The sequence below is a fragment of the Tricharina praecox genome (assembly GCF_024521635.1).
Source record: "Tricharina praecox strain CBS 144465 chromosome Unknown BZA05scaffold_14, whole genome shotgun sequence".
NCBI lineage: Eukaryota > Fungi > Ascomycota > Pezizomycetes > Pezizales > Pyronemataceae > Tricharina > Tricharina praecox.
The window spans coordinates 553,849-572,598 of record NW_026250416.1 but is presented as its reverse complement, the minus strand read 5'-3'; the positions used below and the strand labels follow the sequence as shown (position 1 = coordinate 572,598).

Sequence of the window (18,750 nt, the reverse complement as noted above, 5' to 3'; positions counted from 1 at the left end):
GGTAGCTTCCATCGCTGGCTTGGTTGATGCAGGAAGAAGCTGTCGGGAGTTATTACATCGTATCCAGAGGGAAACCATGTGTGTGGAGAGATAACTAACCTATTGCAAAGTCTGCAACTAGAAAGAATATTGAAGGAAAGTAGGACGACGGAGTAGGGACAGAGGAAATTTTTGAGGAGATGTATAGGAGCGAAGGGGAAGAGAATATTTGTTGAGTGGGAGAGATGACGGAAGGAAGTTGGGGTGGTGAAGCTGGAGGAAAATCAGCTGACGGAAAACCAGCTGGCGGAATGAGCCGCATGCTCAGCTGAGAGTGAATGGGAATTGCAACGCTGAGAAAACGCTTCAATTTGGAATCATGTGATTTATCGTAACTCTTCAGTTCCATCAAGAGGCTCCAGAAACCATCCACCCCTCCGCTCTCCCCCCACAATCATATCTCATCACTCGTGGAGCAAGTTCTTCATCCAATTCTCCTAGCTCCATTTCGTCTCGGAAAGGTCATAGGGTCCATACAGGTCTCCATCAGGAGGATGACCAACGACACGAGTTGCCCAGGCCAGAATATTAGTACGCCACCCAAGCACGGAAGCACATGGGCGCCCCTCCACTGGAGGGAACCCGAGATCACCATGGAGATCAGATGGTGCCCGGCGCACAAAGGCATCTCCTGAAAAGAAACGGCCGACGGATGGGCCAAGCTGGCAGCCGACAGCCCTACCGCTCGCGGAGCGATTGTATGCTTATAAGTTGGCTGGATCCATAGTCGGGAGCGAGACTCGCCTCGTCGATTTCCTATCATACGTGATCAATACAAATGTCCAAACTGTGCTTAAAGAATTTTAACGGAAGTTTTCCGCATCGAGCGCGGGATTGATATCGGCAGCCTGACTGATGGTACATAACGGGAATAAATTCGGACGCCCTTGTAATTTGTTTCTATGGCCACCATGGCGAAGAATCGAACAGGTACATATATCCCGGCGGCCAGCGGCTACCGTACTATATTTCTTAAAGCCGCTCATAATATATCACGCCTTTTGCAGGGTGGGTGGGTGGGTGGGGTTATTACTCTGTGCGCGGAATCCCGTCGGGCCGGTGGCGGTGGGGTCGAGAAAGACTGAGGAAATGGAGTATGTACTTTTTTTTCAAGACTGCCATGGCCGAACATGGCTGAATGTACCTAGGTTTGTGAAATCAAGAATACTGTCCCGTACCTGGGTGCACGTGTTCTGAAAAGCTATAGGTAAGTGCCTAGACCGTACAGAAGCTACAAACACTCTCGACGCGAGCCAATGCATAATGATGGTTCCCATTTGGTGATATAGAGTACATGGTATTACCGACAAGCGTAGCGTGCGACACCCAGTATTCTCCATCGTCCGATCCGTCCGTTCCGTCCGTCCCAGCCTAGCCTGTGACGGCCAAGGTTTTTCCAGCGGACGGAGGACGGTAAAAACCTGAATTCGGGCGTGGACCTTGGGTGGTCAAGTGAGATATGATGCCTGTCGGCTGTGATTGGGACCGGGCGCTGCACTTTGGGCGTCCGAGTCAGCATACATACTACTACTGTTCAAAGGTTTGTGGAACGGTGAGGGATGAACTGACGCGGTGGTGAGTGGGATAGATATCGGTGCTAGGAAATCATCAATCAGCAGAATCATATTCACGTGACTTGGACGGGACCGACCCATCCGTCCTAGGCTCGGACCGTCCGGCGTTTTGGCCGTCCGGACCGGGCGACGGAGAACACTGCCTCAGTGCTCACACGCCTGCAGGATCCCGGCCGAACTCAGCTCTGTAGGTACCATCACTTTCGTTGAATGCATGCACTAAATGCCGAGGCTGGCGAGTGGGCTATGCCGAATGATCCAAGTGTGGGGTAGGTATGGAAGCAGGTAGGGTGGGGTTGGTCTGATTTGTGTGACTGGTTGCAATTATACTCTGCCTCAAATGTAGGTACCTAATGTACTGGAGTGAACGCACACAGGTTGTAAGTTGCAACAGGACTTGATCTCACCGACAACTAAGTACCATGTATCCACTATAGATACCGCAGACCAAAAGACCCTCCAGCGTGATCAAGAACCAACAAATCATGAAGAAAAAAAACCACCATCATCCAGCACTCTTCCCACTGCACACTCGCACACACACACATCACTTCCTTGCCTCCTCGACCAAAACCCTCGCCTTGTAAACCCGCGAGTCGACTCTCTCCGCCCCAGCGAACGGCCTGCGCACCCAGCCCTTCGACAAGATACAGGAGACGACGGGAGTCTCACACGTGTCCTCGGTGAATCCGACATCGTCCATACGAGTCTCGTCGTACGGATCGCCAATCATGATGTTGTCGTCGAGCTCGTAGGCACCGCGCTGGCACTTCAGCTCTGCGGCCAACACCATTGCCTTCCGCAGACGCTGCTGGAGCGCGCCGGCCTTTGATTCGGACAGGCCTATCTTGTCCCGCTGGACGGATCCGTAGAGACTCGACAAAGCTTCCATGAAGTGATCGACATCTTGGAGACTCGCCGCAACGGTGTTGTTTTGGAAGAGCAATGAACATGTGTAGGCCCGCCAAAATTCCTTTCGCTCTTTGTGGAGCGATTTGTCTGTTGGGAATCTCGTTAATAAGGGGGGTAATATAGGAACTTAACAACTTTACGTACCACCGGCTGTAATCCACTCCTGAAGGGTGCCTATAGTCTCGAGATAATCAGGAACCATCCTAGGAAACCATACGGAGAAAATCGCCGATTCGATATATCCCCAAGTAATCGTCTCAATAAGGCGGGAGTAGCTTATTGTGTCTGTGTCGAGGAGCCTGGATCCTAGTAGTCTATACATCTTTTCACGCACGAAAGGATCGAGTTCAGCCAGTTTCATAATATCTGGCTTTCCCCTGAAAGTTTGTCGACACCATAAATAGATCTACATTGGATTAGTCGGTGAAGTTTGTTATTCATAAGGGAGCAGACGCCCACCTCGTCGGACAGATCTGTGAACCTCTTGCCAATTGCATCATCCGAGATGGGATCCAGGCCCGTGCCAACGGTGTTTACTGATCTGATGTGAGATGTGTACAACTCGTCGATCTGGGTCTTCAAGTGATCCCTTTCTTTGAGGAATTCATCAGTCTTCGTGAAAAGATCTTTCTGGAGATTGTGTGCGCGTCTTTCTGCGTCTTCGTAGGCTCGCTGGTTATGGTGACACCTGTTTTTGAACTCGTCTCTAACACCGCTGATGACATCGCACTCTTCCCGCAACAGGTGCGAATGATCTTTCTCTGACCTGAGTTTCGCTTTAAGGTCGTCGGCTTTATCCTTCTGTTGGTTGTAATAATCTTCCATCTGGCCGTAATTTCGGTCCAGTTCCTCATATTTCCTCCTCCAATCGTCGCGCTCTTGCTCGGGGCTCATAGTCATTCTATGTATTTTGGCAAGTGCAGTATTTATGATTCCCCCGGATGGTCTTTCAATAGGCCTCTCGAGCGATTTGCCCGGATGCGCCCCCCCTCCGGACTTCTCCCTGGATTTCGATTGTGACGTTCTCTTCCTATCCCTATAACCCTTTGCAACTTGCCACTCTCTGTCATCGTCCCTATCTTGCCGCGGGGCGTACTCGCCAGGGTCGTGGAACTCGTTGTGGACCGGCACACCCTCGGCTCTCTTGTCGTGAACGGACTGACTTCGGATGCCATCCTCTGGCTGCAGCTTATCGGACCGCGTCTCGTCGAATTTCTTGTCGACTGGATGCATACCGATGGCCCCAAAACCGGGGTCTGGCGTAGTGTCCATCTTAATGGCGTCGGACGATAATTGCACGAGGTCTGGAGGTGGTTCGTTGTGCGATATGATGCTCGATCTCTGAAGGGCCCGCTCCCGCTCTTCTAGCTCCCGCTGTTCACGTGCAGATTCTGCAAATGCTGCCTCTATCTGTTCTGTTTCTACACGTGCTGCCTCTACACGTGCTGCCTCTGCACGTGCTCGTTGATCAAGACGAGCCTGGCGTTCCTCAAGTAGGCGTTCCTCAAGTAGGCGTTCATCATGTCGAGAATTTTGAATCTGTTGTTGGCGTTCCATACGACTCCGTAGTACTTCCTTTGCAGCACTGGGGCCACGGTAGGTACTACTTCGGCTGTTCTGCGATCCGCTTAGCACCTCCGCCGCCGCTGCCTCCTCCTCCTCCGTCCCTAGCCGCAAGACATGTATCTACTCACATAATCTGGCGCACCCCAAACGCCAGGAAGTGGCCGATCGCTCGTCCCCATCCTCAACGATTATCTGTGGATTGCGAGATTGTATAGTTGGTGGATTTGAGCGTCTCCGTCTCCGTTTCCGCTGTCGTTACACTGTTGTTTCAGGAGAAGTGGGTATGTGCGAGGATTAAGGAGCTATGCGGGGGGGCCTTTATGAACGAGAGCCGGCACGGGGAGTAAGGTGTTGATGTTGGTGGTTCTGACCTCGACCTCGATGGGGGACAGGAGGGAGGGTTGGGCGAAGAGGGAAGGCGAAGGTACTATGAGGGGAAGCGATCGAGATGCATGTAGAGTACATAAGGAATGCTGTAGGATGCGGGGTCTGAACTTACTCTACACCCTCGCACCCGGCCACCCACCCACTTGTTCGATGAGTATATATGCAGTGCTATTTGGTTGGAGGAAAGAGGGTTTCTCCTGCGTGCCATCGGGGGAGATCGAATGGGGACTGAGCGACAAGGCGAATACGACAAAGCTCTGCAGCTACATAGAAATCGACAGCCTTCTGGTGGAGCCAGGCAGTCAGTCCATGGAGTCGTCTCGGGTGGTGTGCGGATTCCCATCCCCGCAGTTGTGAGGGATGTCCATCGCAACCATTGGCTGGCTGCAGGTAGCGAGTGCGCATCCTGCGCCTCCACTCGCTCCCGCCACGCACACAACGGATAATATCAGATAGGTACATATCACTACTATACTCTCGCCCTTGAGTAACGTTCCCCTCCCCGCTTTTCGCCATAGCCTTGGTGGACCGCCTGCCTGCCAATAGCTACTTGTCGCTCTTCCTGCAGCTACTTCGTCCTGTCACATTCCTGCTGCCTGTTGTTCTTGTTGTTGTTGTTGTTGTTGTTGTTGTTGTTGTTGTTGTTGTTGTTGTTGTTGTTGTGTGTTGGCTGTCCTCGAAACCCGGCCTGGTTGCAGGGCTAACAGCTCCCGTTGCACAGCCATTCCCTTGCTTGCTTCGTTAGCAGATACCCTTAAACTCCCCCACTTATCATCCCCCATCTACCTACGAAGCTTGTTTGCTCCCCATTTCTTACCATATTGCCATATTCCGCTACGATATCCATTACTGCGCGCCGCGACAAGCTCACAAAGACAAGACTATCGACAGTTGGTGACAGCGAGACAATGGTGGCATCCGGGGATACGCAGAGTCGCTTCGTCGTAGGCAAGCACCCCTCTTCCCTCCCTCCTCATGCAGCCGAAGCGGGGAAATCGAAACACGTTACTGACTTTTCCTTCCAGGCCTCGACTTCGGCACGACCTTTACGTCGGTAGCGTTCGCCCATTCCGCGAGTCCGGAGGAGGTGAAGCTGGTGCAGACATGGCCGAACGGCAGTCCGGGGCACTCCTCGGCGGACCAAGTGCCGTCCGAAGTGGCGTACGATCCCACCACACGCGCGATGCGCTGGGGCTACGAGGTTGCCAACAGCCGCCGGGGCGGCGAGCCCCTCAAATGGTTCAAGCTCCTGCTGCAGAACCAGAGTGGGGCGTCGAGGTCGGTGCGTAATGAGCGGCCGCCTGCGATTCAGCCGCGCTCCTCGTATCGCAATGCGGGACTGGAGGCCTTGGTCGGTGGGCTCTCGTTGATGGCTGTGGTAGCCGATGCGACGGCGCCCATGGAGACGCCCGAGAGGAAGACGGCGTTGCAGCTCGAGGATCTTCACATGCAGCCGGTCACGGTGGTCGCAGACTTCTTGAGATCCGTCCGCGAAATTACAATAGCCAGCATGGAGCGCACGTACGAGGTGCAGTGGGTGCGCAGGTCGAAGGTCGAGTATATCTTGACGGTGCCGGCAATCTGGACAGATACGGCAAAGAGCCATATGATAAAGGCGGCGGAGGATGCGGGCTTTGGGGCGCATCGCGTCGATTTCCATCTGGTATCTGAGCCGGAGAGCGCGGCGTCTTATACCCTCAAGGCTATCCAGCCAAATAACCTCAATGTATGTCCGATGTCACCCCCTCTCCTCCGGTCTGTAGATTAGCTGACTCCTGCTAGCGTGGAGATGTCTTCATTATCTGTGATGCTGGTGGTGGAACAGTGTGAGTCCTAGTGTACGACTCGAGTGCTACCTAGGACCTGAGCTGACCTGTTTGTGTCATGTCAGAGACTTGATATCTTACCGAATCAAAGATCTGAACCCATTACGACTGGACGAGTGCGTGAGCGGCACGGGTGGTATGTGCGGGTGAGTGATCCCTGATGCCTCCCCTCCGCGTCAATACAATCCTGATGTCCACTCAACAGCTCCGTCTTCTTGGATGAAGGGTTCGAACGGTACATTAGAGGTGTTGTCGGTAACAGAGTTATCGATGCGATGAAGCCGCGATCGAAAAGCGCGATGATGCGAACATGGGAGGAGAGGGTGAGACAAAACAGACAGCATGGGCGGCTTTTACGGCGTGCTGATTCCTTGAAAGGTCAAGTTCAGATTCGGAAACAGTTCGACAGAACTGGAGGTCAATCTTCCAGGTGTTCCGGACAACAGGGCGAAGAGAATCGAAGAGAGTTTCCACACTATGGAAGAGTTAGTAAACACCCAATTTCGTTCCCTTCCTTGGAGAAGTCGCCTAACGTCGGTCAAATATCGATAGAGAAGATGTGAGGACAATCTTCGATCCGGTTGTCGACCGCATCGTTACGCTGGTGAAGGACCAGGTCAGGGATGTAGAGAGGAAGGGGGAGGCCGTCAAGGTGCGGATACCGTTCAGAACACCGCGTACAAGCACTCACATTCGCAGGCAATTCTTCTCGTCGGTGGATTCGGGTCCTCGGAATACCTCCTAAAGCGACTTCAAGGCGCGCGGTATGGACAGGGAGATAAGATCCTTCAGGTCCTCCAGCCAATGAACGCGTAAGTCTAGATTCTCTCGTCGCACCTGGTCCTGAAACTAACGTGCCGACTATTCAGACGGAGTGCCATCGTAAGAACCGAGTATCTCCCCCATATATATGGCATCTGTTTGACAAGTTTCACAGGCTCGCGGTGCACTTCTGCGAGGTCTCGACGGCTCAATCGTCAAGGAACGGCGAGCACGACGGTATTATGGATGTGTGTCCTGCAGCCCTTACTACGCCGGCAACGGTCTGGAGGACCACAAGTACTGGGACAGCTCGGATGAGATGTACATGGTAGATGGACATCTCAACTGGTACATTGAGAAGGTGTGTAGCAACTTAAGATTTTCAACAGGCTCTTTCAATTGTGCTGATAGCGCCGTCCAGAATATGGTTCTCGGAAACACAGTGTTCGTGTCGCTGCCATTCTACCGCACCGTTCCCGTTCCCGCAATCCGGGGAATGGCGCCGTACATGACGTTCCACGACGAGCTGGTGCTTTGCGACCTCGACAACGCGCCGGACTACCAGTGGAAGAACGTGGAAGGTATGCTACATAGGATTACTTTCGCACGCATCGTATATATCCCGGGGGATGAAGTCGCTGACACAGTGCACGCACAGCCATCCGAAGACTCGTCTCGCTGCGCTCGGATCTGTCAAGTATCCCGACCGAAAAGTTCCCGGTGCGGACGAATAGCATGGGCGAGCGGTACTACCGTGTCGAGTACGAACTAAGGCTTTCGCTCGTCGACGAGGTGATGCATTTCGAGCTGGTGCTCGATAATACCGTCTGCGGCGTGGTCACGGCTAGGTTCGAATGAGCGGAATGGTTGCTGGTGGTTACATGGGTTGGGGTTTCCTGGGTTTTGTGGGATATTTGCTTTGCCAGCGGTTTGTAGTTTGGGGTTTCGATGTTGAATTTGTTTCTATTTGTTCTACTGGTTGGAGGAAGGATGTCGATATCTGCGAATGGGCCCCGAAGAATAAATTGAATTGAGGCCGTTCCAATGCTCAATCGGATCCTCCGGTGGCGATGAATGTTGTCTTGTCTCATGATCACGATGTGTGCGCTAACTGGCCTACTAGTTGCTCCTGAAAACAACCTAAGTACCTGACTAGATCAGAACGTTGACCCTATATACACGCGAATCGGGTTGGCATAACTAGAGTGGAAACTAGTTATGTGGGGAAGTCATGTTCGTCTGTCTGTCCAGAGCAGGCGTGGTTGAATGGGCACAGCAGGCTCCACGGGACTTGGGATGTTCCACTGATCCCCCAACAGAAACCAATTTACTTTATCTACCAATTAACTAAACTCCGAGGCGCGATTGTCTTTGACTTCACGGAGTGCTAGCTTGGGGGATCATTCTCAATTCAGAGAAGTCAACACTCGACGAGTTATCGGCACATCAACTCAATGACGGGGAGGTTAGTTCCATCTTCGACCATTTCCAAGCACAACAAGCCATTTCCCATTTCCCATTTCCCATTTCCACCTGTTCCCGTCTCACTCACTCGAGTCCTACTCAATTTTCCCCTATGCACCTTGTAGAGTACTCCACACAGTGGTGCGCGGCCTGCATCCCACGGAACCTGCCACGGGAGTGATAGCCCATGCTTCCTCGTTCCACACCCTCTGTATACATACCCTCTGCATACCCTACCCTCTGCATGGCTGACGTCGTTCCGGCTGTCCGAGTCGATAGCCGTGATTTTTGCTCGGCTTCCGTCAATGTATGTATGTAGAGTATCCTCTCGGGAGTCGGGGACGGGGGGACGCATTGATAATCAATCACGGTCGCTTGCTGCAGCTTGCAGCTTACGGCCTACGGGAACGTGGGGATTCGGCTCCTTGGGTCTACGAATTTGACGATAGCTAGAGCTGCGTGTGTAGATTAGGTACTCTGCTGTTCAATACAATAAAGTATTCAGAAGAGGTTCAAATCGAACTCCCAGCAGCAGGAGGACGGTGGTGCTCGGCTGTTGAGTTCACCATGATTGGGGTTTAGTTACTAGAGTAGAGTCTGTTCCAGCATGGCCGAGTTACCGAGTCACCGAGTCTATGTAGAGTATGCACGAAGAGGGGTGAGTGGTGGGTGACGCTGGGCGATCCACCATCCCTGTCCCGTCGTTGGTTCGTGGGCCAGCTCTTCCCCCAGACGGACACTCTCGCCTACCCCACACTCCACACTGCTTGTTCATTCCACTTGTCCGATGCACCACCAGCCGAGACAGCTATCTATGGGGTATGGATGTATGCACCGCGCATGTGAGTGAGTGAGCACTTGGAAGTTGGAAGCTGGGGGGATAAAGCTGCGCTGCCGCCCGCCATCTTTATCTCAACAGGTCGCCAGCCAGCCAGCCAGCCAGCCACATTCCTCTCCTCTCCCCCGTCCTCCCTCTCCCTCCCCTCCTCCACCTCATCCACAACGTAAAGTAAACATGGACGCCCACGCCGAGTCCCTCTCCTCACCGACCACGTTCTGGGCGCGCGAAGCCAGCCAGCTCACATGGACAGCACCGCCCCTGACCGTGCTGCAACCGCACGTCTCACCCGCCGACCAGCCCCCGAAATGGAGCTGGTTCCCAAACGGGAGCTTATCGGCGAGCTACAACCTAGTTACGCGGCACGTACTGGACGGACGCGGCAACGACCTCGCCGTGATGTGGGATTCGCCCGTTGCGGGCGAGAGCAGGAGGATCTCCTATGCCCAGCTACAGACGGAGATGGAGCTCGCCGCGGAGGTCCTCAGGAATCTCGGCGTTAAGAAGGGGGAGCGCGTGTTGATCTATAGTGAGTGGTTATATATGCTGCATCTGGCGTAGGAATTGACGCGACGGGATGGCTGACCGGTGATGCGTGACGCAGTGCCTATGATTCCTGAGGCGTTGATCGCAATGCTCGCCTGTACGCACATCGGCGCTGTCCACGTCGTCGTGTTCGGAGGGTTTGCGCCGGCGGAGTGTGCGAAACGGATTGAGAGTGCGCGGCCGCTCGTCGTCATGACCGCCAGCTGCGGAATCGAGGGTAAGCGGGTTATCCCGTACCTGCCATTTGTAAGACCGGCTCTGTTTGTCCTCCCCTCCCGTCCCGGTCTGTAGCTGATGTTTGATGTGAGGGTAGGTCCGAGAGGCTATCAATAAATCAAAGTTCAAGCCCCGCTACACCCTCCTCCACCAACGGCCGCAGCTACACGCTGTCACGAAGCAGGCTAGCCACGAGCTCAATTGGGGATCTCTCATTCGGTCGGCACGGCTCCGTAATGGTCCCGGTGTTCGTCCTCCGTTTGTTACTGTGCAGAAAATCCCAGGCACCGACAAAGAGGTCGAGATAGGCCAGTCCCTACCGGCCACAGCACCGCACTACATCCTTCATACATCGGGTACAACTGGAACGCCAAAGGGTGTGGTGCGGCCGCTCTCCCATCTCGTCGGATTGTCCTTCACAATGCGCGAGCTCATGGCGGTCGGAAGAGGAGACGTCATGTGTTGCCTCAGCGACATCGGCTGGGTCGTTGGCCACGCCTACATAGTCTACGCACCGCTCCTCGCCGGTGCAGCAACAGTCATGTACGAGGGAAAGCCCATCGGCACTCCCGATGCCGGCGCATTCTGGCGTCTCGTGGAGGAACACAAAGTCAATGTCCTCTTCTGCGCGCCGTCCGCTCTCCGCGCCATCAGCCGCGACGATCCGAATCTGGACGGGATGCAGAAAAGGAACATAACATCTCTACGGGCACTGTTCCTTGCCGGCGAACGCAGCGAGCCCGCACTCGTCTCCCGCTTCGAGGCGCTCCTGACGAAGCACTGTGCCCCCGGCGCCCGCGTCGTCGACAACTGGTGGTCTACCGAGTCCGGCTCGCCCATGACCGGCCTGCTTCAGGGCCAACACTCCAAGCCGGGCTCCGCGGGAAAACCGCTTCCGGGCTGGAACATCCAGGTGGTCTCCGAGACTGGGGAGGTGCTCCCGCCGAATACGCAAGGCAACGTGGTCCTCGGCCTCCCGCTCTCCCCCACCGCCCTCAGCGGCCTCTGGGATGAGCCGGAGCGTCTGTGGACGTCGTATTACCGCCGCTTCAACGGCAAGTGGATGGACACGGGCGATGTCGGCCTCGTCGACGAGGAGGGGTACCTCACCATCGTCGCCCGCGGCGACGACGTCATCAATGTTGCCGCGCACCGCCTCGGCACCGCGGTCATCGAGGGTGTCGTCTCCGCTGTCGACGGCGTCGCCGAGGCGTTCGTTGTGCCCATCAAGGACGAGCTCAAGGGTCAGATGCCGGTCGCGTTCGTGGTGCTGAAGCAGTGCGTCAAGGATGCCGACGAGGCGGAGGTCAAAGCGAGGATTAGAGAGGCCGTCAGGAATGAAGTCGGCCCCATCGCCGCCGTCAAGGAGATCGTCTCTATTCCCGCTGCGTCTGTGCCCAGGACCAGGTCCGGGAAGACCCAGAGGAGGTTCTTTAGAGGTGTTCTGGAGGGCGTTACGGATGTGCCCGAAGGCGTCGAGAGGGAGGTCTGGCAGGTCGTGCTGAGGAGGGCAGTGGAGGCGGGGTTGTTGGCGGGTGGTAGGGCGAAGTTGTAGTGTAGAGTGGGAGGCCGCATGTGCTTGAATGATACCTTTCGTTTGGGTTTGGGATGTTAGATGTTAGATGTGGACTGTATATAGCATAGATATGGATCCTTCTGTTGGCACGGCTTGGTCTGGGATGTGATTCGTAATTTTGTCTACTCTATCTGAGTGTGAATAGACCTTGCCATACACCAAGCTCCATTCTGCGTGAGCATCGTCCAGCTCCAGGTCCAGCTCCAGCTCGAACTCAATCCCAAGTTTGTGCGACTGAGTAAGACTGCACTACCATCACATCAATCCACAATGCAATGCAGTGACTCATCGAGGCAGACAGCGCACCCCAAGCGCACCCCGGTGATCTCCGGTGCTCCGCATGAATTAGGCATCCATATGCATGCTCCACACGCTCGTCACGAAGCACGAGAAACCGCGATTGAGGCTCGGTGTCTCACACGTCACAGGCTGTAGGGGTGCAAGCGCGATGCGGAGTGCGGGGAGGGGGGTTTATAGAGTGTGGAAAGCTGGGTATAAGGAGGTATAAGTATAAGTATCCGCACAGCTCGTTCACATTTATGTTCACGTTCAGGTTCCCATTCACATTCAGATTAGGGGCCCCACCACCAGCAGCAGCACCACAGCATGACCACCCCCGCCGCCGCCTCCGCCTCCGCCGCCGCCTCACTCCCCCTCCTCCCCCCCACGCCCCCCGCGAACTGCACAGCGCGCCTGATCCCTTTGACCCAAACCGTCCACCGCTCGCTCCGGGCCCCCGCCTGTTTCGCACTGCTGATCGAGAACGCGCTTACGCCCTCCGAATGCCGCTCATTGCTCACCTACGCGACCTCTCGGAGCCCGTGGGAAGCAGCCCTAATCAACACCGGCCTTGGCACGCAGGCCCTGGCAACCGACGTACGCAACAGCTCGCGGCTGATCCTGGACTCGCCCGAGGTAGCGGGTATGCTGCTGGCGCGGGTGAGGCCGTTTTTGGAGGCGGAGGAGGCCGGGGTCGCGGTGGTAAGGACGGTGGGAACCTCGAAGCCCGGGAAAAGGGTCTGGGATGGCATGAGGAGTCATTGGCTTGGTCCTAGGCCGTGGAGGTTGACCAGACTTAATGAGAGGCTCAGGTTCTTGAAGTATGGGCCGGGTCAGTACTTTAAACGTAAGCTCCCCCCCCTCCCTTCACCCCCGCCCCCTCCCTTGGCTCAGCTAACCCCCCCCCCCCCCCCCCCCCCCCCCCCCCCCCCCAGCGCACTGCGACGGCTCCTACATCACGCCCGACGGGCGGGAGCGCTCGCTCCTCACGTTCCACTCGTACCTTGGCGAGAACGATGCGGAGAACGTGGGCGGCTCTACGCGGTTCTTTGGCGACTACGACAAGACTGTGGCGGACGTGGAGCCGGTGCAGGGAAGAGTCCTGGTCTTTCAGCATCAGTGGTTGATCCACTCGGGCGAGGAGATGGAGAGGGGCGTGAAATATACCCTGAGGACCGATGTCATGTATGAGGAGGCGCCGGAACTAGATTTTGAGGAGGAGGGGGAGGAGTTTCAGCATTATAAGGCTTGAGTCTTGAGAGTTGTGTGGGGTCATGTTCTGTCCATAGCACTGTTGAACAGCTTGGTTTTGGTTTTTGGTTTGAGCGTGTTTGCATTCGACTTTATAGGATCATGGCAGTTACATATCCTATTGCTCCCGAGTTCCCACTGTCTTCAACCGTTGGTTGCAACCTCAATGTGGCTTCCCCAGGCCCTATGCTGTCCGCCCAGCCCGTCCTGTGTTGATGCGCACCAAGAAAAGAACACAACCGTCCAAGCCATCCGTCCAAGCCAGCCTACTTTCCAAGCTTATCGAGTGAGAGCCTGTGACCAAGCGCCCCACGCCCCACGGCGAACGCAGTGCGCACAACAGCCAGACCTCAAGACTCTAGGCATCGCTCCTGCAAGCCTCGTGCTCGCTGCAAACCGCCATAGCATCTCGAGCAGATGAGATACTCCACATCCCGCCCCACTTAAATCCATGAGCTATGTAATCTACAACCTGCAATCTGCCATCCACCACTCGCCACCACCCACCCGCCACCCGCCACCGCCCGCCCGACCGCCACCACGCGCCATGATGCCCCATCCTCCCCTCTGTAGAGTACGCGCAATAGCCGCCGTCTCCCCCCACTCCCCCTACTCCCCGAGGCCCCTTCAGGCCCCTATTCAGTCCACCGCTGCTCATTGACGGGACACATGTGCACGGAACCTCACTCGCACTCATCGCCAACTCATCGCCAACTCTCGCAACTCTCGTACTCATCACCAACTCTCGCACAACGAACTCTCGCACAGCACAACGTCTGGATCGCTCCAACCCCCTCTCTTGCATTTACCAAACCACCAACCAACCAACCACCAAAAAATCTCAATATGAACATGTCCTCCCTCCCATTCCCCATCCCCTTCCCCCCCCTCCTCCTCCTCCTCTTCTGTCCCTCTTCCCCTTTCCACCACCCCTTTCCATACCCATCTCCATCTCCCAAGTGCGAAAAAAGAAGAAGAAAAGAAGAAAGAAGGCAATATAAAACTTTCCAAAACACGAAACAAGAAGCAAGAAGCAAGAAGCAAGAAACAAGAAAAACATCCATCTTTCGGACTCCAATCCACCATGCAAAGCGCACCAAAAAGAAGTAGAAAAGAAGGAGAAAAGAAGGAGTAAAGACAAGAAGAATAGAAAAGAAGAAGAAAAGAAGAAGAAAAAGATCACGGTAAATGAAGTGAAGTGAAGGCGGACGTCGTATATAAAACGGAAACGGAAACGGAAGGGACACACACAACACACACAACACACACACAACACACACACAACACGAACTAAAACACAGACTTCTCGCTGAAAACACACCTAGGTAATAAACAACAACCACAACAACACAACAGGCCTCCAACCCAGATCCAATCCAATCCAATCCAATCCAATCCATCCAATCCAATCCAATCCAATCCACAAACATCTCAACTCCCCCTCCCGCAAACACCCGATATGCAGAAAGTAGATACCCAACGATAGATGCGCATTCCACATCTCACACCCATCCCCCCACCCGTCTTTCCCCCACTCTTCCGTGGACATGTTTCCGCACCTCTCATCCTTCCACCAAGTCCGCTACGCACCCCCTTCCGTCAACCGCGCGCGTCAACCGCATGACGCTCATAGTATGACACATCCCCTCTTCTGTTTCCCGTTTGGCCCCTTCTTTGTTTTGCCACCTCTCCCGCCAGCCGCGGCGCCCATACCCTGCTCGCCCGGATCGCCGGTCCCCGTGTTTCTCCTTGGTCCCAGGTTCCGTTGTCTTCTCAGCAGTCTGACCACCTCGAAGAAGGCGCGTTCCACGTTGACGCAGTTTTTGGCCGATGCTTCCACGAATTCGCAGCCGAGCTCTCTCGCCAACGAGTGGCCCTCTTGTGTGCTCACCTCCCTCTCCGTGACGCGATCGCTCTTGTTGCCGACCAGCATGATGGGTACGTTCGCGGCCGGTGAGCCCCCGTATACCTGTGCCTGGCTGTTGTAGTTCGCCATCTGCGACCCGCCCGTGCCCGCGCTCTCCTTGACTCGCAGTATCTGGTTATGGAAGCGCGGTATACGCGTGAACGAGGACCGCGAGGATATCGAGTAGACGAGAACAAAGCCTTCACCGTCTCGGATCCATTGGTCGCGCAGCGCGGTGTACTCCTCCTGTCCGGCCGTGTCGAGCACCTCGAGCATGCACGAGAAACCGTCGATTACTACTTGCTTACGATACGAGTCCTCGATTGTCGGATCGTACGTTTCGACGAAGTGGTTTAAACATAACTAGATTCGAATAAAAATTTCAAGTCAGCGAGAGAATGTGACGGACGGAGGGAAAGGGATGTGAAAGGCAATTTGGGACGCGAATCGAAAAGATGGACATACCTGAATCGTTAATGCAGTCTTTCCGACTCCTCCATCTCCTAGCACCACGAGCTTGTACAGTGTCATTCGCGTCCCCATGATGGAAGATGTGATGAGATGGACGCCCGAAAATTTCTGATCCCCCTATCCCGTTCCGTAGTCGAGTCTTCGAGCGTTGATGTAGCTTCCGAATAAGCGAGCAAGGGGAGGATCTAGTGTCGATGGGCAATGGGAGTGAGGAGCGGCAACGACAACGATGCCGGAGGAGGTGGTGGAGGTTGGTGTTGATGGGTTGGGGGAGGGTGAAGGTAGGTGAGGTATATGGAGGTGAGGTGTATGAAGGTGATGGAGGTGGAGGTGGTGGATGGGTAGGTGTGGTAGAGGTAGGTGGAGGTGTCGTCGAGGTAGCGGTAAGTTGACACGGGGTACGGATCGACTGTGCTGCTGCTCGCGAACGGTAAACCTGGACGGGGATTCTTCAGGAAAGAAGGATGAGAGACGAGTGGTGGTGGTGGACGGTGGAGGGTGGTTGGTGGGCGGTGGTGGTAGTGGTAGCGGTGGTGGTGGTAAGTTGAGACTAGACCGGGGGGGAGTCCAGGAGCGCTTCGTCTAGATCTGGCAAAAGCTGCGGCGGGTTGGGTGGGCTAGTCAATGGTAGCTCCCAAGTTGGGGCAGGCAGGAGTCGTGGCCGTAGTAAGGTAGTTTCCACCTGAGTTCGGCTACCCTCGTGCCGTTTCGTTTCGTTGGTTCGCTTTGGCACTTCCCTGCGGGTTGAGGGTTTTGGAGCGAGCAATCGTAAACGAGATTGAGGGATGGAGAAACGGTTGTAGCGTGAGCGCGCGCGCGGCGGACGAGGGGGGGTACGGCGGTCGGGCGGTGACGTGCGAGATGAGATGGATTGGCGGTAGCGAGGCGAAGGCGTGGTCGCGGTGGGATTGGGGAGAGGGGTGAGCTGGGCGAGGCGGCGGAGGAGGACGAGAATGGGAGGAGGAGGAGGAAGAGGAATGGGAGGAGGAGACGGAGGAGGAGGAGGAGGAGGATGAATAGGATCCAGGAGGGATTGTAGACTTTGGGGGAGGTGTGGGTAGGTAGTACGGGTATGGGTTAGTTACTGGAGTGTGGGTGTCAGGTTGCGGCGAGTTAGGTGTGAGTGAATGTGAGCGTGATATCTGGGGGACAGAGGGCTGTTCTGGGCCAAGCGGTATGGTAGATGGGGGTTTGAATGGAATGTATATGATCTTTCTTCTCCTTCTCTCCGTTTCCGTGAGTCCGTCCGTCCGTCTCTGTCTTTTTCTTTTCTTTTCTTCTTCTTCTTCTTCTTCTTCTTCTTCTTCTTCTTCTTCTTCTTCTTCTTCTTCTTCTTTCGTTTTCTTTTCTCTTCTTCCTTCACTTTCTTTTGCTTCCGCGCCTGTCTGTCTGTCCGCTCCGGTACGTGCTCTCTCCTTCGTCCAGAGATAACTACTAGGCCAACTAAGCAGGTCGAGAAGCGGAGTAGACAGAGGAGCCTGGTGCGTTGGTGGATGTCGTTGGTCAAAAGGCCTAGTGCGCAGACAGACTGAGGCGAGTGGGGATTAAGATGGAGGCAAGGGCTACAGAGGAAGGCAGTTGGGCATAGCTAGCAGTTGAGGCGAGTTGTTTGAGAGCTGCGGCTGTTCTTCACTGTCGGAATCCGATTGTTGCTGACTTGTTCGTGTGGGGAGAGATCTCGGGATGGGTGGGGGGACGGTGCTGGGTGGGGACCGTGTGGGATTGGGATCGTCTACGGCCAATGATAGGGCCCGAACGGATTGTTTTATGGGCCCGAACTGGTTTTCTTTGGTTTTTATTAGGTTTTATTAGGTTTATTTGTTTTTTCTTCCTTTTTCTTCCTTTCTTTCCTTTGGTGGATTGGAGAAGGGTGTGGTAGTGGTGGTGATTTTGGGATGGTGATGACGGCTAGCTGGCTGGCTGGCTGGGTGGGTGGGTGTGTGGCTGCGGTGAGTGTCCTGTGGACTCGGCAACTGGGAGCGTGGCAAGGGCGCAGTAGGACAAGTACCGCCACGAGAAGATCCAGTATCTAACTAGCCGGAGACGGAGTCGATACAGTTCGCTGTCCGAAGTAGAGTACATACACGGAGGGGATGGGGGAGTCCGAGCAGAATCTCAATAGTGAGCTCGGCCACGATTGGTGGAATGGATGGATGGATGGGAGATGTGGCTCCGCCGGCGAGCGGTTGAGGCCATTGGTGGCCGAGCGAGTGACCGAGATGACGGTCCGTACGGTAGGCGGGTGGGCGGGCGGGCGGCGGTCTACGGTGGTGGTAAATATGAGGCAATGCAGGCAGACAGGCGAGCGGGCAGTCCTCGAGACTGTCGGAATAGAGTACAGGAAAGCCGATACGAAACCTCAACCAAGGACAGAAGGAGAAGCACTCGAGCGATAAGAAGGAGTATATATCGATATGGTCACTACGGTATCGTCGACCATGAAGTAAACACGAAACTCCGGATAGTAATCTACCGAATACAACTCCATCTAGAGTACATACAGGAGCACCGGAAGTCTGGGCCCGTGGGTACTCTCGTGGCGAGGCTTCGAGGCAAAAGTGCCAGCTTGAGGCGAAGAAGAAGAAGAGAAACAAGAGAAGAACAAGAGAAGAACAAGAACGAGAAGAAGCAAATACTCCGTCTACTCTACTATGTACCAGACAAGCATGTTTTGGTGCGCAGAATCACGACCAACATTCACAAGTGCAACTCCGCTAATGCAGTCCCCGTCCCTATATCTAGATACGCAGCGGAGGCGTCTCTTCGATTTCAGGCAGCGCAGTACCTACTTGGGTAGAATAGAGGCAGGCAGGCAGGCAGACAGGCAGCACGGACAGATGCATACCAAGTAAAAGTATGCTCGTTTCCAGCTGCAGCCATACTCCACAGAGGGCCCGCAATACGTGCCTAGAAGCCCAGGGCCAATCGCGTTGGTGCTGGCTGGAAGCTTTGATTCGTCAAAACAACAGCATGCGGAATTTCCACATCGCAGGACTCATCTTCTTCTTCCTCGTCTCTCTTTTTCTTCGCACATGCCTCCTTTTCTGCCTGCCTGCTTGCTGCACGATTCAAATCTGATATGGTAGAGTAGATATTCTTCAACCTCCCCGAAGAAGAAGATGCAGTCAAGCGCTGTA

The 18,750-nt window shown here is 54.9% G+C and overlaps 6 protein-coding genes across 6 annotated transcripts; 4 read left to right on the top strand and 2 right to left on the bottom strand.

Moving 5' to 3' along the window:
* Window positions 1-1,823: 1,823 nt before the first annotated feature.
* BZA05DRAFT_62124 (uncharacterized protein) lies at window positions 1,824-4,265 on the bottom strand. The gene is made up of 3 exons (XM_051488499.1): window positions 2,985-4,265; window positions 2,670-2,931; window positions 1,824-2,612 (listed from the first exon to the last, which is right to left on the bottom strand). The coding sequence occupies exons 1-3, from the start codon at window positions 4,080-4,082 to the stop codon at window positions 2,161-2,163; spliced, it is 1,812 nt and encodes a 603-aa protein (XP_051338941.1). The 5' UTR covers window positions 4,083-4,265; the 3' UTR covers window positions 1,824-2,160.
* An 852-nt stretch (window positions 4,266-5,117) lies between these two features.
* On the top strand, window positions 5,118-8,141 carry BZA05DRAFT_400097 (uncharacterized protein). Its single transcript, XM_051483860.1, has 12 exons — window positions 5,118-5,426; window positions 5,504-6,204; window positions 6,261-6,304; window positions 6,370-6,450; window positions 6,510-6,627; window positions 6,683-6,789; window positions 6,857-6,956; window positions 7,004-7,116; window positions 7,174-7,186; window positions 7,242-7,427; window positions 7,488-7,647; window positions 7,725-8,141. Exons 1-12 carry the CDS (start codon window positions 5,387-5,389, stop codon window positions 7,922-7,924), a joined length of 1,863 nt encoding a protein of 620 aa, XP_051338940.1. The 5' UTR covers window positions 5,118-5,386; the 3' UTR covers window positions 7,925-8,141.
* A 1,108-nt stretch (window positions 8,142-9,249) lies between these two features.
* BZA05DRAFT_374433 (uncharacterized protein) lies at window positions 9,250-11,907 on the top strand. The gene is made up of 3 exons (XM_051481762.1): window positions 9,250-9,897; window positions 9,973-10,160; window positions 10,228-11,907. The coding sequence occupies exons 1-3, from the start codon at window positions 9,546-9,548 to the stop codon at window positions 11,683-11,685; spliced, it is 1,998 nt and encodes a 665-aa protein (XP_051338939.1). The 5' UTR covers window positions 9,250-9,545; the 3' UTR covers window positions 11,686-11,907.
* Window positions 11,908-11,976: 69 nt separating this feature from the next.
* BZA05DRAFT_436713 (uncharacterized protein) lies at window positions 11,977-13,360 on the top strand. The gene is made up of 2 exons (XM_051486420.1): window positions 11,977-12,832; window positions 12,921-13,360. Exons 1-2 carry the CDS (start codon window positions 12,313-12,315, stop codon window positions 13,235-13,237), a joined length of 837 nt encoding a protein of 278 aa, XP_051338938.1. The 5' UTR covers window positions 11,977-12,312; the 3' UTR covers window positions 13,238-13,360.
* Window positions 13,361-14,764: 1,404 nt separating this feature from the next.
* Window positions 14,765-15,817, bottom strand: BZA05DRAFT_61820 (ras family-domain-containing protein). Its single transcript, XM_051488497.1, has 2 exons — window positions 15,608-15,817; window positions 14,765-15,505 (listed from the first exon to the last, which is right to left on the bottom strand). The coding sequence occupies exons 1-2, from the start codon at window positions 15,683-15,685 to the stop codon at window positions 14,864-14,866; spliced, it is 720 nt and encodes a 239-aa protein (XP_051338937.1). The 5' UTR covers window positions 15,686-15,817; the 3' UTR covers window positions 14,765-14,863.
* A 713-nt stretch (window positions 15,818-16,530) lies between these two features.
* Window positions 16,531-17,320, top strand: BZA05DRAFT_400090 (uncharacterized protein). The gene is given in 3 exon segments (XM_051483859.1): window positions 16,531-16,919; window positions 16,938-17,014; window positions 17,082-17,320. The coding sequence occupies 3 exon segments, from the start codon at window positions 16,790-16,792 to the stop codon at window positions 17,127-17,129; spliced, it is 255 nt and encodes an 84-aa protein (XP_051338936.1). The 5' UTR covers window positions 16,531-16,789; the 3' UTR covers window positions 17,130-17,320.
* The last annotated feature ends 1,430 nt before the right edge of the window (window positions 17,321-18,750 follow it).

What these genes read in the sequence shown, in the direction of transcription:
- BZA05DRAFT_62124 (XM_051488499.1), bottom strand. Translation starts at nt 4,082, where the DNA reads ATGGAACGCCAACAACAGATTCAAAATTCTCGACATGATGAACGCCTA. An exon ending in TCACAGATCTGTCCGACGAG is followed by an intron (nt 2,932 to 2,984) that starts GTGGGCGTCTGC and finishes AATCCAATGTAG; the next exon opens with ATCTATTTATGGTGTCGACA. An exon ending in GGAGTGGATTACAGCCGGTG is followed by an intron (nt 2,613 to 2,669) that starts GTACGTAAAGTT and finishes GATTCCCAACAG; the next exon opens with ACAAATCGCTCCACAAAGAG.
- BZA05DRAFT_400090 (XM_051483859.1), top strand. Translation starts at nt 16,790, where the DNA reads ATGGTAGATGGGGGTTTGAATGGAATGTATATGATCTTTCTTCTCCTT. An exon ending in CTGTCTGTCTGTCCGCTCCG is followed by an intron (nt 17,015 to 17,081) that starts GTACGTGCTCTC and finishes GAAGCGGAGTAG; the next exon opens with ACAGAGGAGCCTGGTGCGTT.
- BZA05DRAFT_400097 (XM_051483860.1), top strand. Translation starts at nt 5,387, where the DNA reads ATGGTGGCATCCGGGGATACGCAGAGTCGCTTCGTCGTAG. An exon ending in TCCAGCCAAATAACCTCAAT is followed by an intron (nt 6,205 to 6,260) that starts GTATGTCCGATG and finishes GACTCCTGCTAG; the next exon opens with CGTGGAGATGTCTTCATTAT. An exon ending in TCAACTGGTACATTGAGAAG is followed by an intron (nt 7,428 to 7,487) that starts GTGTGTAGCAAC and finishes AGCGCCGTCCAG; the next exon opens with AATATGGTTCTCGGAAACAC.
- BZA05DRAFT_436713 (XM_051486420.1), top strand. Translation starts at nt 12,313, where the DNA reads ATGACCACCCCCGCCGCCGCCTCCGCCTCCGCCGCCGCCTCACTCCCC. An exon ending in GCCGGGTCAGTACTTTAAAC is followed by an intron (nt 12,833 to 12,920) that starts GTAAGCTCCCCC and finishes CCCCCCCCCCAG; the next exon opens with CGCACTGCGACGGCTCCTAC.
- BZA05DRAFT_61820 (XM_051488497.1), bottom strand. Translation starts at nt 15,685, where the DNA reads ATGGGGACGCGAATGACACTGTACAAGCTCGTGGTGCTAGGAGATGGA. An exon ending in AGACTGCATTAACGATTCAG is followed by an intron (nt 15,506 to 15,607) that starts GTATGTCCATCT and finishes ATTCGAATCTAG; the next exon opens with TTATGTTTAAACCACTTCGT.
- BZA05DRAFT_374433 (XM_051481762.1), top strand. Translation starts at nt 9,546, where the DNA reads ATGGACGCCCACGCCGAGTCCCTCTCCTCACCGACCACGTTCTGGGCG. An exon ending in GGAGCGCGTGTTGATCTATA is followed by an intron (nt 9,898 to 9,972) that starts GTGAGTGGTTAT and finishes TGCGTGACGCAG; the next exon opens with TGCCTATGATTCCTGAGGCG. An exon ending in TTATCCCGTACCTGCCATTT is followed by an intron (nt 10,161 to 10,227) that starts GTAAGACCGGCT and finishes ATGTGAGGGTAG; the next exon opens with GTCCGAGAGGCTATCAATAA.